General features: G+C 48.5%; 1 protein-coding gene across 1 annotated transcript in view; it reads right to left on the bottom strand.

Moving 5' to 3' along the window:
* Positions 1–359: 359 nt before the first annotated feature.
* Positions 360–14,704, bottom strand: part of LTBR (lymphotoxin beta receptor) — an 89,842-nt gene continuing 75,497 nt past the window's right edge. Inside the window, exons 4-8 of the mRNA XM_088480932.1 lie at positions 13,437–13,616; positions 9,471–9,566; positions 6,894–6,913; positions 4,650–4,686; positions 360–643 (exon numbers count right to left, since the gene is read on the bottom strand). Coding sequence (XP_088337058.1) covers positions 477–643; positions 4,650–4,686; positions 6,894–6,913; positions 9,471–9,566; positions 13,437–13,616 — 500 coding nt within the window. The 3' untranslated portion in view covers positions 360–476. The remainder of the gene's footprint in view (positions 644–4,649; positions 4,687–6,893; positions 6,914–9,470; positions 9,567–13,436; positions 13,617–14,704) is intronic.

Genomic DNA, 14,704 nt, shown 5'->3' with positions numbered 1-14,704 from the left:
GGCTAAGCTCTGGGTGCTTGTAGTACTCAGCAATGGCAGCCCAGTATTATACTCTTCACCTGTGTGGTAATTGTGGGAGGGGCGGCCATCTTTGTTTTTATGTTCATCACGGTATTATGACTTTTTGGTTTTACTCCACTGTGCGCAATTTCCCTTCATACACAGGACACAGATTTACGCCATTTCTGTGTGTGGCACAAAGCACGCAAGGACCCGGCCTTATGAAGCCCAACACCCAGGAAAGAGCTTATTCATTGTTAACGTAGCTGTGTAACCAGCATCAGTCCATTTGCCCCCTACCTTACCAGAATACCCCACAGCACCGGTTCATTATCCCCCCCCCCCCAAAAAAACCTGAGATCTGCCCAACATCCAGCCGTTTCGCTTGTCCGAGCATCATTGCCCTGTAAAACTCTCTCTGCATATGTGGACAGACGGGGCTGCGCTGTGTGAGAGCTGATCAGACCCAGCAGACGTCAGGTAGAGTTCAGGGTGCATTTCCCGGTTTGGGAGGAGTCAGTCTCTTGGATGGGGTAACTTAGGTCTTTTCCCACCTCTTGCATGGGCAGGACAATTGTACAGGCATCGCTTCTCTGCTGTAAAAGGGGGTCCGCCTGGCATCCATTAGCACCTCCCCTATGCCCTGCAGATAAAATATAATTAATGCTGTGAATTTATGCAGAGATCAGTAAAACATTAATATGATGAAGCCAATAATTCCCTGACGTAACATAACCCCCACATGTACATCCCTTTTGGTTGTGACCTAATGTATGTAATATGGGATGGCCTCTAGAGGAATTTCAGCAAGCGGGAGACCATCCAATCAGGTGTCTTCATACTGCTCCTAACACCAGTGTAAGACGTTTTATCTCTGCGATGGCGGAATTCCACTCATGGAATTGGTCTCCAACGTTATCTGAGGCGTGAGCTACTTTAGAAAAATGAAACCTCCTTAAGAGTTACTAAAATTGTAGTAAAAGAAAAAAAAATCTGGCTAAAAAACCCGAACAATTGAAGGTAATTTAATGAAAATTAAAATAAAAATGCATTTAATTATTACAACTAGAGATGAGCGGTTCGGATTCTGTGGAATCAGTAATGCTCCGAACATAGGGGATCCGAGTCCACCCGAACCCTGTTCGGGTGTTCCCCGCCTGACTCGGATCCCCGTTCGGGGCCGAACGGCGGCTGCCTGATGTCGGATTCTCACTAGAGAATGCGACATCAGGGCTCCTCGAGTGTAGGGCAGAGCGCTGTGATAGCGGTCTGCCCTACACAGAACAAACACACAGCCGCCGGCGGCAGCTACGTGTTTGTTACAGCAGCCAATGAGAGTCACACAGACTCTCATTGGCTGCTGCACGGAGGGAGCCGGCTGGAGCTCACTCATGAGCTCCATCTTCCGGCTCCCTCCTCGTCGCATGGCAGCAGAGCGGACGGCGGCTGGAGCGGGGATACAGGTAAGTTTTTGTTTTTTTATGTGTGTATGGGAGCCTACTAATGGAGGGGCCTACTACTGGGGGGTGCATACTACAGGGGGCCTGCTACTGGGGGGCCTACTACTGTGCAGCATACTACAGGGGGCCTGCTACTGGGGGGCCTACTACTGGGGGGTGCATACTACAGGGGGCCTGTTACTGGGGGGCCTACTACTGGGGGGGCATACTACAGGGGGCCTGCTACTGGGGGGCCTACTACTGTGCGGCATACTACAGGGGGCCTGCTACTGGGGGGCCTACTACTGGGGGGTGCATACTACAGGGGGCCTGTTACTGGGGGGCCTACTACTGGGGGGGCATACTACAGGGGGCCTGCTATTGGGGGGCCTACTACTGGGGGGGCATACTACAGGGGGCCTGCTACAGGGGGAGCATACTACTGGGGGGGGCATACTACTGGGGGGGCATACTACAGGGGGCCTGCTACTGGGGGGCCTACTACTGGGGGGGCATACTACAGGGGGCATACTACAGGGGGAGCATACTACTGGGGGCTAGCTAATGGGGGGCATACTACTGGGGGCCAGCTAATGGGGGGCATACTACTGGGGGGGCATACTACTGGGGGGGCATACTACAGGGGGCCTGCTACTGGGGGGCATACTACAGGGGGCATACTACAGGGGGAGCATACTACTGGGGGCCAGCTAATGGGGGGCATACTACTGGGGCCCAGCTAATGGGGGGCATACTACTGGGGGGTCATACTACTGGGGGCCAGCTACTGGGGGCCTGCTTATGGGGGCATACTACTGGGGGGGCATACTACTGGGGGGCATACTACTGGGGGCCTGCTTATGGGGGCATACTACTGGGGGGGCATACTACTGGGGGGCATACTACTCGGAGGCATACTACTGGGGGGGCATACTACTGGGGGCCTGCTTATGGGGGCATACTACTGGGGGCCTGCTTATGGGGACATACTACTGTGGGGTCATACTACTGGGGGCCAGCTAATGGAAGGCATACTACTGGGGGGGCATACTACTGGGGGCCTGCTTATGGGGGCATACTACTGGGGGGGGCTGCTAATGGGGGGCATACTACTGGGGAGGGCATACTACTGGGGGCCTGCTAATGGGGGCATACTACTACTGGGGGCACTGCATAGGGGACCCTACTACTAAGGGTACTACATGGGGGCATTGTGTAAGGGACACTATTGCTGTGGGCATTGTATAAGTGGCACTACTACTGCGGGCATTGTATAAGGGGCATTACTACTGTGGGCTTTGTGTATAAGGGTCACTACTGTGGGCATTGTGTAAAAGGGGTCACTACTGTGGGCATTGTGTAAAAGGGGTCACTACTGTGTGTCGTAACATAAATAAGAGACACTACTTTATGGTGTAATGTGAATCAGGGACACTATGTGTGGTGTAATGTGAATAAGATTGTGCACTGTGACTCCTAGGGCGGTAGCCCACTTTGTAAACAAGTACTGTGACTCTGCTGGCCATACCCCACTGTGTGGGTGCACTACTTTTCATTTCTGCCACTGCTGTGTGGCAAATGTGTCATAGATGTGCTTTATACTGTGGTGTCTGTGTCGCTGCTCTGTCGCTTAGTAACCAGTCAGCTCACTGCAACCTTTGGCCAATAATGTTGAAAACAATATTATAAGCTGTGAGGTGGTCTAAATTGACTGGAAATGAATGTTATTGAGGTTAATAATACTCTAGGAAGAAAAATAAAGACCAATTTATGTGATTTTAGCTTTTTTTGTAAATTTTTGTAAAAAAATCCAAATCCAAAGCCAGTCACCGCAGTTTGGCAAATCCAAATCCAAAGCCGGACGACGAATTAGAACCAAATCCAAATCCGGCAAAAATGTTCCGGCTCACACCCCTAATTACAATGATATATTTGTGGGAGTTTGTAAATAAAATTTAAGCACAGGCAAATTTCACTGTTAATTACCAGCTCCAAGCAGGTACGTGCAATAGAGCAGTAAAAGATATAGGCAGGGTTGCTGTGTGATTTACCGGCAGGGCTGGAACTGCCAGGAGCTGTCAACCCCACCCTCCTCCGAGCAGTGTGGTGCGGCCCCCGGTTTTTGGGCACTGTCCCGCCACTAGCTGCAGTGTCTCGCAGGGAGGGGAGCACTTTTTTTTCTCACATCGGGTCTGGTGTGCAGAGCAGCAGGTGAATACTGTATATGCCATGCACACAACATCTATAAAGTGCGGGGAGAGCCCCCTTATTGCTAGGCCCCTTATCGGCACATACCCGGTGCCCTTAGACTCCCTACTTTCATCACCCAGATGCTGAGAGGTTATGCACCATGTCAGAGGGAGCACAGACAGTCAGACAATATTGTATGGTTTTACCATTTGTTTTAAATCTATTGGCCAAATCAAATACATTTTGCAGATGTCCACAACCCGCAGGCTATTACGTTTGGGTCATTGGGTCTGATAAATCAGTAGGTATCTACGCCTACATGGGACTAGTCCTGTACACTTATCACTGGTTACAGGACCTCATTCAGAGTCGGTCGCAAGCGTCGATGCGCTCGCAACCAATTCGATGGTTAGTCCTGCTCACGCGCAGCTGCCGCACTGTGTGTGCGCAAGCCCCGGAGCAACAGAGAAACTCTGTCGCTCCGGAGCTCTCTACAAAGGGGCGGCTGTCGATGTTTATTGACAGCTCGCCCCGTTTTGTAGGCGGGCCGGGGGGGTGGTTTCCAAAACGGAGGGGTTCCTTAACGAACGCCTACCGTTTTGTGAGCGTCCACACTGACATCATCAGTGATGTCAGTGGGGAGGTTCCTGCTCTTTCAAAGCAGGAAGCTCCCTGGGGCTTACGAGTGCCCAGACCCAACCTTAGGGTCTGGTCGTAAGCCCTGATGGTCGCGATAGTGTTCACCATCGCGACCATCAACCTGGTCAGTCATTAAGCTGTGGGTGGTAACCCACAGCTTAGCGATCGACAAGGAGGCGGTCGTTCAGGATGCAAGCGGCCGCCCTGATTCAGTGCGACCGCTTGCAACTAACGACCGCCTCTGAATGAGGTCCACAGTCCCTCCGCTACTCACAAAAAGGCCCTTGTCCATGTGGTACTAAATCCGTCCCTGATGTCCCAGATGGAATAAGACGTGCATTATATACATCATACCCCCACAGCTTTGCCCCTTCGCCTCACCTGTAGCCTGAGATTCAGTTGTTGATTCAACACATTTCTAAAAAAGGAAAAAAAGAAAAGATGATACAGTAGCAGACGGCGACCAACCTGACTCACTGGCAGATATCTTAGTAAATGTTGTATAAGCTGCCACTTCGGGAAGCCTTAGGCCCTCCACTGTAAGACAATCGGATACATTCACATTCACAAGCCCCCTAGGATGTTGGAGGATATTCATGAAAATTAGTGCACAGTAAGGTACTGTATTGTTTATAAGGGGGGCCGATTCAACTCAATAGCGCCAGGATGTTGTCCCGGAGCTACAGTATTTAGGGCCTGATTCAGAGCCGGACACTCTGACAGAGCGCTCGCTCTGAATCAGGGCCGGCCTTCTGTTTTTTTAGAGCGGCCTCCTGGCCATTCGCATAGCTGTGGGTGATCACCCCACAGCTATAGCGAGCGGCCAGGAAGATGGTCGCGATGATCAAGACCATCGCGACCATCGGGCTTGCGACAAGACCCTTGTGGTAGGGTCTCATTGCCGCAAGCCCAAGAGAGCTTTCGGCTCAAACAGAGCCAAAAGCTCTCCCACTGACATTACTTGTGATGTCAGTGGGGGCGGCCCCAGACGGTAGGTGTTCCCATGGGAACGCCTCCGTCTGGGCAGCCACGCCCACGGCCCGCCCACCAAACGGGGCATGCTGTCACTCAACATCGACAGCATGTCCCCTTTGGTATGAGACCCGGAGCGACAGGCTCCGTCGTGCGCATGCGCACTGGGCCACCATCGACCCGCTTGCGAGCGCATAGCGCTCGCGAGCGGGTCTGAATCAGGCCCTCAATCCACAGTGATGTGAAGTCTGACTAGAAGCACTTAAGTCGGAGAATGCCGGTTCTCGCGACTTAAGCAGGGTGTTAGTCACAAGTACCGTGCCGCCCGCGAGGCTGTTAGCGCCACGCTATGCCAGGCATACAGCTTTGCGGCCAGCACTTTAGTCGGATTTCTCATCACACCCTCAGGAGGGTGTGATGAGAAACCATTAGTCATACTAAACAATACGATCAAATGAATAGCGCTGGGAGCACCCTCCAGGCGCTATTCAATTCATGCTGAATTGAATCGCCCCCATAGTGACCAATCAGATGTCTGCAATCATTTTTTTAAAGTACGCTACAGAAATGGCAGCTAGAATAAATGTATTTCCTATCTTCACTACCAGTCTCAATATGTACAGATTTTCATCTAAGCCCGCGGGTTGTCACCCTGCTCCGTATGATACAATAACTGTATCTGCAACAATATTAAACCCATTTATTGCATGTTCATAGATCAATCCCAATATTGTAACATGTTCCAGTTTGTTTACATAAAAGGACAGATATAAAATTCTGACAGATCCAGCGGTGACACACTAGGGCCATGCTAGTTTAAAGCCATTTTATATTGAGCAAGGTAACAAAAGGGATTTTCCATAGACCCATAATGTACACACATGGAAGACAGACATTTTATAGTATGAATTACTATGTAACCAACTTTAATTATGGGCCTGATTCAGACCCGTTCGCTAGATGCGATCGCTCGCTCCCAGCGTATGGAAATTCGGCTAAGTGATGTCAAGGCAGCCGCTCGCATGGCAAGTCATAAGCACACCCACTTTGTTTTGGCGAGCGATCACTTTTTGCTTGTATGCGCCCACCAGCCTGTCTTAATACGCCCACTTGCGTACGTCATCTCCAGGAAGTGCAAGATACTATTGGTACATCGAGCACCATCGGATGCAATCGCAGCGCTTGAGGTTGACTATGCCGCAAGCACTGCGAGCACTTCAGTGTAGATTTCAAGCAAGTGACGTGTCCTATGACGCTGGCTGTTAATTATGCACGCCTCTAAAACGACATTGAATTTCTCCGGCACGTCTGCGTTCGTACCTCCACTCCCCTGTTTCCAGTGGCCCGCCCCTGTTACCACCCACAAACATCTTCTCCTGTCACTCATTCAGCTGGGCTGTCTATGCTTGGCGAGCGAGAGTTTCCCCATCGCACATACCAGTTCGCGTACGCGCAATACGAAGTGCACGCATACGCAGATTGAAAAACATCGCTCGCTCCGAGCGAGTGGCCGCTTGCGAGAGGGTCTGAATCAGGCCCTATGTGTGAGTGATGGGTACAACTTACCGGTGAACCATGTAATCATCACTGCAAACTATCATAGCCCAATATGCATACAGTATAAGCATTTCATCACTCAGGACAGAAACTCACCTGGAATTTTAACACACGACCTGGAAAACAGAGAACAGAAGAGATGTGAGTGACAGTGATACTCCTAAACACCGTATACCAGAGGTTTTCAACCGCTGTGCCGCGGCACAGTAGTGTGCCGCGGGCGGTTGTGAGGTGCCGGTCACATTAAAGAGCTGCGGCCCGGGCAGCGCTGCCACTGAGCTCCTCTGGGAAGCTCAGGGGCACACCCGGGCCGTGACCTGCCTGAACGCGGCACCGTGACATCACAGGTCACGCATGCCGCGTTGCCTGCCTGGCCTGCCTGCCCGCCCCAACAGAGTCTCAGCCAGTCCTTTCCTCCCGCTTGCGGCCAGCCAGTCCTTCTCTCCTTCCCGCCTGCGCCCAGCCAGTATTCCCACCTTCGCCAGCGGTTAGCCACCCCTTCACTAACTCCTGCCTGCGGCCAACCAGTACTACCCGCCCGCAACCAGCCACCCCTTCTCTCCCACCCGCCCGTGGCCAGCCAGTACATCTCTCCCTCCAGCGGCCAGGAAGCCCTTTCCTCCTAGCCACCCGCGACCAGCCAGCCTCTGCTGACAGCTCTGCACCGTGGGAACCTGCAGCCGATGACAGACAGGTAAGTCTAAAAAAATTTACATTTATTTTTGATGTGGTAGCCAGTATGATTTGATTTTGTGGAGAGCAATGTGTTGTTGTTTTTTTGTTTGTTTCTGTGGGGGTCCTTGTTATTTTTTTTTTCTGTGGTTGCCTATGTTATTTTTTTTCTGTGGGGGGTCTATTATTTTTTTTTCTGTGGGGGCCCATGTTATTTTTTTTGTGGGGGTCTATGTTAATTTTTTTCTGTGGGGGCCTATGTTATGTTTTTTTATGTGGGGGCCAATGTATGTGTGTGTTATATCTTTGGGGCCATTGTATGTGTGTTTTATTCCTGTGAAGGCCAATGCGTGTGTTTTTTTATGTGAGAGCCAATGTGTATGTTTTTGCATAGGTCGCGCACGCCGCATCGCCGGATGGTGTGCCTTGGCAATTTTAAAATCTTGCCGTGTGTGCCTCGAGTTGAAAAAGTTTGAAAATCACTGCCGTATACAGTAACCAGTTATCGGCTATAAGCACATAAAACAGCTATCTTTTCATGTAGAGATGTGCGCTTCGGTTCTCAAGAAATCCAAATCCACCCAAATTTTGTGAATTACATGATTTTAGCTGTTTTAAAAAAACTTAGATTTTTTTATTTTTTATTTTTAAACCAGATCCAGAACTGAAACACTTGAGGGTTGTTTTGCAAAACCAAGACACGAAGATGAATCTAGATCCAAAACCAAAACACGGGAGTCAAAGCACGTTTGACCTCAGCAAATCACGGCTTCCTATGATTAGTTTACATCTTTTGTTACAGTATATGCCTGTTGTCTCACCTGCATTCCTCCCCCAACTATGCGAAATGCTTCTAAAGCTGGGTACACACTTTTTCGATTGCAGGCTGATCAGGTAAAACTGATCAGCCGTGCAGTCTGTCCCCAGTGTGACCCTGTCAGCAACGTACATACTGTGCAGACATAGCACAGTGTGTACGGGCTTCTATGGGATCGGGAAGTCGAACCGATAAATATTAAACAGTACATAAAATGCGACCTCCCGCTCCCGACCGTTGGAGCGTTAAAAGCAGTTTATCGGCTAACGCTCCTGCATCGGAACAGCGTACACAGCTATACAATCCAATGGCCGTTCTCCGGATATTGGATGAGCGGCCCGATGATTGTATAGGTGTGTACCCAGCTTTATCCGGAGAAAACGCACACAAGGAAATGGTTTTATGGTTATTCTGTTTATTTATTTTATTTTTCACATTGCTCTTCCCCAATCACTAATCCTTTCCAGGTAAAAGTGATGAAGACGGTGTTGTCTGTAGTATTAATTGAGATCATTAAGATAAAATTCATGTGCAAATAGCAGTTTCCACATGACTAAAGTATTGGGTTATTTAACAAAATCCTGGTGCAGGAAATATAATAATAATAATAATAATAATAATAATAATAATAATAATAATAATAAAAAAATAATACATTTTATTTATATAGCGCTCTTTTTCCAATAGGACTCAAATATCAGAGATGTCGCATGGGTTAGGCAAACTAATGCTACAGACCACTGTACCCATATTATCAATTATCAAAGAGGATTGTGGTCTGGGCCAAATTATTAGGCCTTAAAAAGCTCTTAGGAGCTGGACCCCAATAGCTAACACTATCTTCAACTTATAGGCTACAGTGTCGCCAGATTGGGATCCACCCCTGGCTGCCTGAAACCGATGACCGCGTATGTGCAATCCAACCATCTCCTTCCCCACGCCGATAAGCCAGCAGTGAAGGAGGTTATAAGGAGGCAAAGTAATCTCCAAAAAGCCTCCCATCGGCAGGGCTGCCCTGGCGTGACATCTGTTATTTATGCCGATAGCAGCGATAGCCGATGTTATTTAACAAAATTATTAGCCTGCATTTAAAAAAAAAAAAAAACCACGATGACGCCCACTTACATAGACCGCCACAATTATGGGGGAATAGAGATTTACAAATAGGATAATAATATACCTACCGATCTTCCTCATTATGTCAGCTCTGTAGTAACAACCCACGGCCAAAATAATCGCAACCAATAAAAACATAGGAGGGATGATCCAGAGGGAATAATCTGTGCAGATGAGACAGGTAAAAACAGATCAATTCAAAAGCAAAGATGGTCAAATCAGGCAAATTCATTCAATAATATACATACTGTATGTGAGAGAGGGAGAATGAGAGATAAAGGGGAGACAGACACAGGGAGAATGAGAGATAAAGGGGAGACAGACACAGGGAGAATGAGAGATAAAGGGGAGACAGACACAGGGAGAATGAGAGATAAAGGGGAGACAGACACAGGGAGAATGAGAGATAAAGGGGAGACAGACAGGGAGCATGAGAGATACAGGGGAGACAGACACAGGGAGAATGAGAGATAAAGGGGAGACAGACACAGGGAGAATGAGAGATAAAGGGGAGACAGACACAGGGAGAATGAGAGATAAAGGGGAGACAGACACAGGGAGAATGAGAGATAAAGGGGAGACAGACACAGGGAGAATGAGAGATAAAGGGGAGACAGACAGGGAGCATGAGAGATACAGGGGAGACAGACACAGGGAGAATGAGAGATGAATGAGAGACACAGGGAGAATGAGAGATAAAGGGGAGACAGACACAGGGAGAATGAGAGATAAAGGGGAGACAGACACAGGGAGAATGAGAGATAAAGGGGAGACAGACAGGGAGCATGAGAGATACAGGGGAGACAGACACAGGGAGAATGAGAGATAAAGGGGAGAGACACAGGGAGAATGAGAGATAAAGGGGAGACAGACACAGGGAGAATGAGAGATAAAGGGGAGACAGACTCAGGGAGAATGAGAGATAAAGGGGAGACAGACACAGGGAGAATGAGAGATAAAGGGGAGACAGACACAGGGAGAATGAGAGATAAAGGGGAGACAGACACATACAGAATGAGAGATAAAGGGGAGACAGACACATACAGAATGAGAGATAAAGGGGAGACAGACACATACAGAATGAGAGATGAAGGGGAGACAGACACAGGGAGAATGAGAGATGAAGGGGAGACAGACACAGGGAGAATGAGAGATAAAGGAGAGACAGACACAGGGAGAATGAGAGATAAAGGGGAGACAGACTCAGGGAGAATGAGAGATAAAGGGGAGACAGACACAGGGAGAATGAGAGATAAAGGGGAGTAGTGGTCCCCCTTATGCATGCCCCAGTAGTGAACCCCCTTATGCAGTGCCCCATGTAGTGGTACCCCCTATGCAGTGTCCTCAGTAGGGCCCCTTAAACAGTGCCCCCAGTAGTGGTCCCCCCCTATCCAGTGCCCCTTATAAAGTGCCCCCAGTAGTGGTCCCCTTTATGCAGGCCCCCAGTAGTTGTTTATTATTATTATTATTATTATTACCAGTTATTTATATAGCGCACGCATATTCCGCAGCGCTTTACAGAGAATAGTTGGCCATTCACATCAGTCCCCCAGTAGTGGTCCTCTTTATGCAGGCCCCCAGTAGTGATCCCTCTTATGTAGTGCCCCATGTAGTTGTCCCCCCTATGCAGTGCCCCCAGTAGGGCCCCTTATACAGTGCCCCCAGTAGTGGTCCCCCTTATGCAGGACCCCAGTAGTGATACTATCCAGTGCCCCATATACAGTGTTCCCAGTAGTAGTCCCCCCAGCAGGGCTGCCATCAGGGGGGGTCTGCCGGGCCTGGAGTCCCGGGCCCGGAGAGAGCAGGGGCCCAGTGACAAGAGGGCAGTGAAATCGGGCTTCGGCAGCCTGGGAGAAATGGCGCAGCGCAGCCGCCAGTATTTGAAGCATGGCACCATCAGCGAGCATTACAGCTCGCGGACCGTTGGCCAATCAGGAGTGGCCGCTATACTGTACACTCTGTGGAGGAGAGAAGATTAGGAGATAGTACTGTACTTCTGTGAAGGAGAGAAGATTAGGAGATAGTACTGTACTTCTGTGGAGGAGAGAAGATTAGGAGATAGTACTGTACACTCTGTGGAGGAGAGAAGATTAGGAGATAGTACTGTACTTCTGTGGAGGAGAGAAGATTAGGAGATAGTACTGTACTTCTGTGGAGGAGAGAAGATTAGGAGATAGTACTGTACTTCTGTGGAGGAGAGAAGATTAGGAGATAGTACTGTACTTCTGTGGAGGAGAGAAGATTAGGAGATAGTACTGTACTTCTGTGGAGGAGAGAAGATTAGGAGATAGTACTGTACTTCTGTGAAGGAGAGAAGATTAGGAGATAGTACTGTACTTCTGTGAAGGAGAGAAGATTAGGAGATAGTACTGTACACTCTGTGGAGGAGAGAAGATTAGGAGATAGTACTGTACTTCTGTGGAGGAGAGAAGATTAGGAGATAGTACTGTACACTCTGTGGAGGAGAGAAGATTAGGAGATAGTACTGTACTTCTGTGGAGGAGAGAAGATTAGGTGATAATACTGTACTTCTGTGGAGGAGAGAAGATTAGGTGATAGTACTGTACTTCTGTGGAGGAGAGAAGATTAGGTGATAGTACTGTACTTCTGTAGAGGAGAGAAGATTAGGGGCACTGACTGTATGTCTATGGAGGAGAGAAAATTAGGTTCCCTATATATACTGTATTAAAATGGTCTGCAGCAGATATCAGAGATATCTGCTGCAGATGGGTTGGGGACGAGATGCTAGTGCTCGGAATCCCTTGGTCAGAATCCCGGCGCCAGCATCTTAACAGGTTCAGGATACCAAAACCTTTCAGTCGGTATCCTAACCCTTCCCCTCTCCCTAGCCTATCCCTAACCCTCCCTCCCCGGTACCTGAACCCAACCTCCCTACCAGTTCCTAAACCTAACCCTCTCCCCCTTAGTGCCCAACCCCTAACCCTCCCCTTAACCCCTCTGCTTACCTTCGGGATGCCGACGCCTGGATTCTGACATGTATTGTGATGCCGGCGGTGGCATTCTGAGTGCTGGAATCCCCACACTATAGAATTCTATAGTAATGCGATGTGCTGCTATGCAACCAGCTCTGTAAAGCTTAACTTTCCGGAGCTTGTGCCCAACTGCCAACACTCTATAGATGGCGTCGCCTATACAAGACTATGGGCTCATTAATGTAAAGAGTCCCAAGAGAGGGATCCAAAGGATCCCTCTCCCCCCCCCCCTTCCCCTGTGGCTTGCACCCAGTAGTCATAACTTCCCTGGGATAGCTCTACATCATCGGAGGGGCTGTCCCAGGAGGTAAGTATTCATGCATACTAGGGTTAATAAATGCCGGTAATAGGTAGTGGAAGGTATAGTATATGCGATATATAATACATCCCGCCCTAGGAGTACTTTTGTACTGTACTTTTGTGGGGAAGAGAAAAAAATAGGGGCATGTACTGTACTTCTGTGGAGTAAGAGAATACTGATAGTAAGTAGTGTACTTTTATATCAAGTAAAATAATGCGGTCAAACCTCCAAAAAACGCCTTTTTCGGAGGTTTACCTCAATAGATATGGTTCCCCATATGTATGGCCTGCAGCAGATGTCATAGATATCCGCTGCAGACCGCGACACAGCAGTCCGCAAAGAATTGTATGGGGATGCGATGTGCCGATATGCAGCAAGATATGAGTCTGGTAGGAAGCGCCATCTATAGATGGCATTGCCTGTAGAAGACTATGAGCATCTTACCGCAACGGGTCCAGTGGCTGAGGGCCACACATGCACTATAGGACACCTGGGTCCTAAACCTGGGAGTCAGTGCTTTGCCAAGACAGCTTTACAGTACATGAGAAGAGCTGTGCCGGGAGGTAAGTATTTATGCATACCGACGTCAATAAACGCTGGTATGTAATAGGGGGCGATATGTTTGCTACATCCCATCCACTATGAGCACTGATTTAAAAAGAAAAAGAAAACAGAGAAACTTCTGTATTTTTATAAAACAAATGCAGAATGACAATAGTAACTTTATATAGAGAACAAACCATTCATGGAAAAGCTGTACGGTATCTGCGTTGGTAGAATTTCAGTCGCCGCTGTGGCACTAAGCCCACATTCTGTGCAGGCGCCCAATCCATTGTAACTTGTACAGTCATACCCATCATTGCAGCCGCAGACCGTTGCGTTAGTGGCAGAACATTGTTCCTTCGTTACCAACCCTGGGGCTGAAATAGAAGAGTAGAACATAGAGGGATTGAGCTGCTTAGGCATCACGGAAACAGTGCTCATTTACTAACATTACATTTTACCGTCCCCATTTTCCAAAGAATTCCAGGCTTGGGCTGACCGATTTGGGGTGGGGGTAGTTAATGTTATAGCAGGAGGTTTTTACCGCATTTAAATATGTACTAAGCCCCGGTCGCCCGATTTTCAGTGCGGAGGAAAACACCCTATGGAAAACACCCGGGAAGGAGCAGCCAGAAAGTCGGCAGGTATGATATAAGGTGTGTGATATAAGTGTGAGTTGTGTATAGTGATCAGTGTATATTAAGTGTGTGGTATCAGTGTGACTTGTCTATAGTCCGAAGTGTGTATCCAGTATGTAATATTAGTGTCACCTGTGTATAGTGACCAGTGTATATCAGGTGTGTGATACCAGTGTGTCCTGTGTATAGTGACTTGTGTATATCAGGTGTGTGATATCAGTGTGACCTGTGTATAGGGTGAAGTGTGTATCAGGTGTGTGATATCAGTGTGACCTGTGTATAGGGTGAAGTGTGTATCAGGTGTGTGATATCAGTGTGACCTGTGTATAGAGATCAGTGTGCATCAGTTGTGTGTTATCAGTGTGTCCTGTGTCTAGTAGCCAGTGTGTATCAGGTGTGTGATTTCGGTGTGACCTTGTATAGTGATCAGTGTGTATCAGGTGTGTGATATCGGTGCGACCTGTGTATAGTGAGCAGTGTGTATCAGGTGTGTGATATCAGTGTGAGCTGTGTATAATGATCAGTGTGTACAGATGTGTGATAGTGTGACCTGTGTATGTCATGTGTTTGATATCAGTGTGACCTGTGTATAGTGATCAGTGTGTATCAGGTGTGTGATATCAGTGTGAGCTGTGTATAGTGAGCAGTGTGTATCAGGTGTGTGATATCAGTGTGACCTGTGTATAGTGATCAGTGTGTATCAGGTGTGTGATATCAGTGTGAGCTGTGTATAGTGAGCAGTGTGTATCAGTTGTGTGATATCAGTGTGACCTGTGTATAGTGGGCAGTGTGTCTCAGGTGTGTGATATCAGTGTGAGCTGTGTATA

Source organism: Taudactylus pleione, unplaced genomic scaffold (genome assembly GCF_031769625.1).
Source record: "Taudactylus pleione unplaced genomic scaffold, aTauple2 ptg000258l, whole genome shotgun sequence".
Lineage (NCBI taxonomy): Eukaryota > Metazoa > Chordata > Amphibia > Anura > Myobatrachidae > Taudactylus > Taudactylus pleione.
This window is presented reverse-complemented; position numbering and strand designations above follow the sequence as displayed.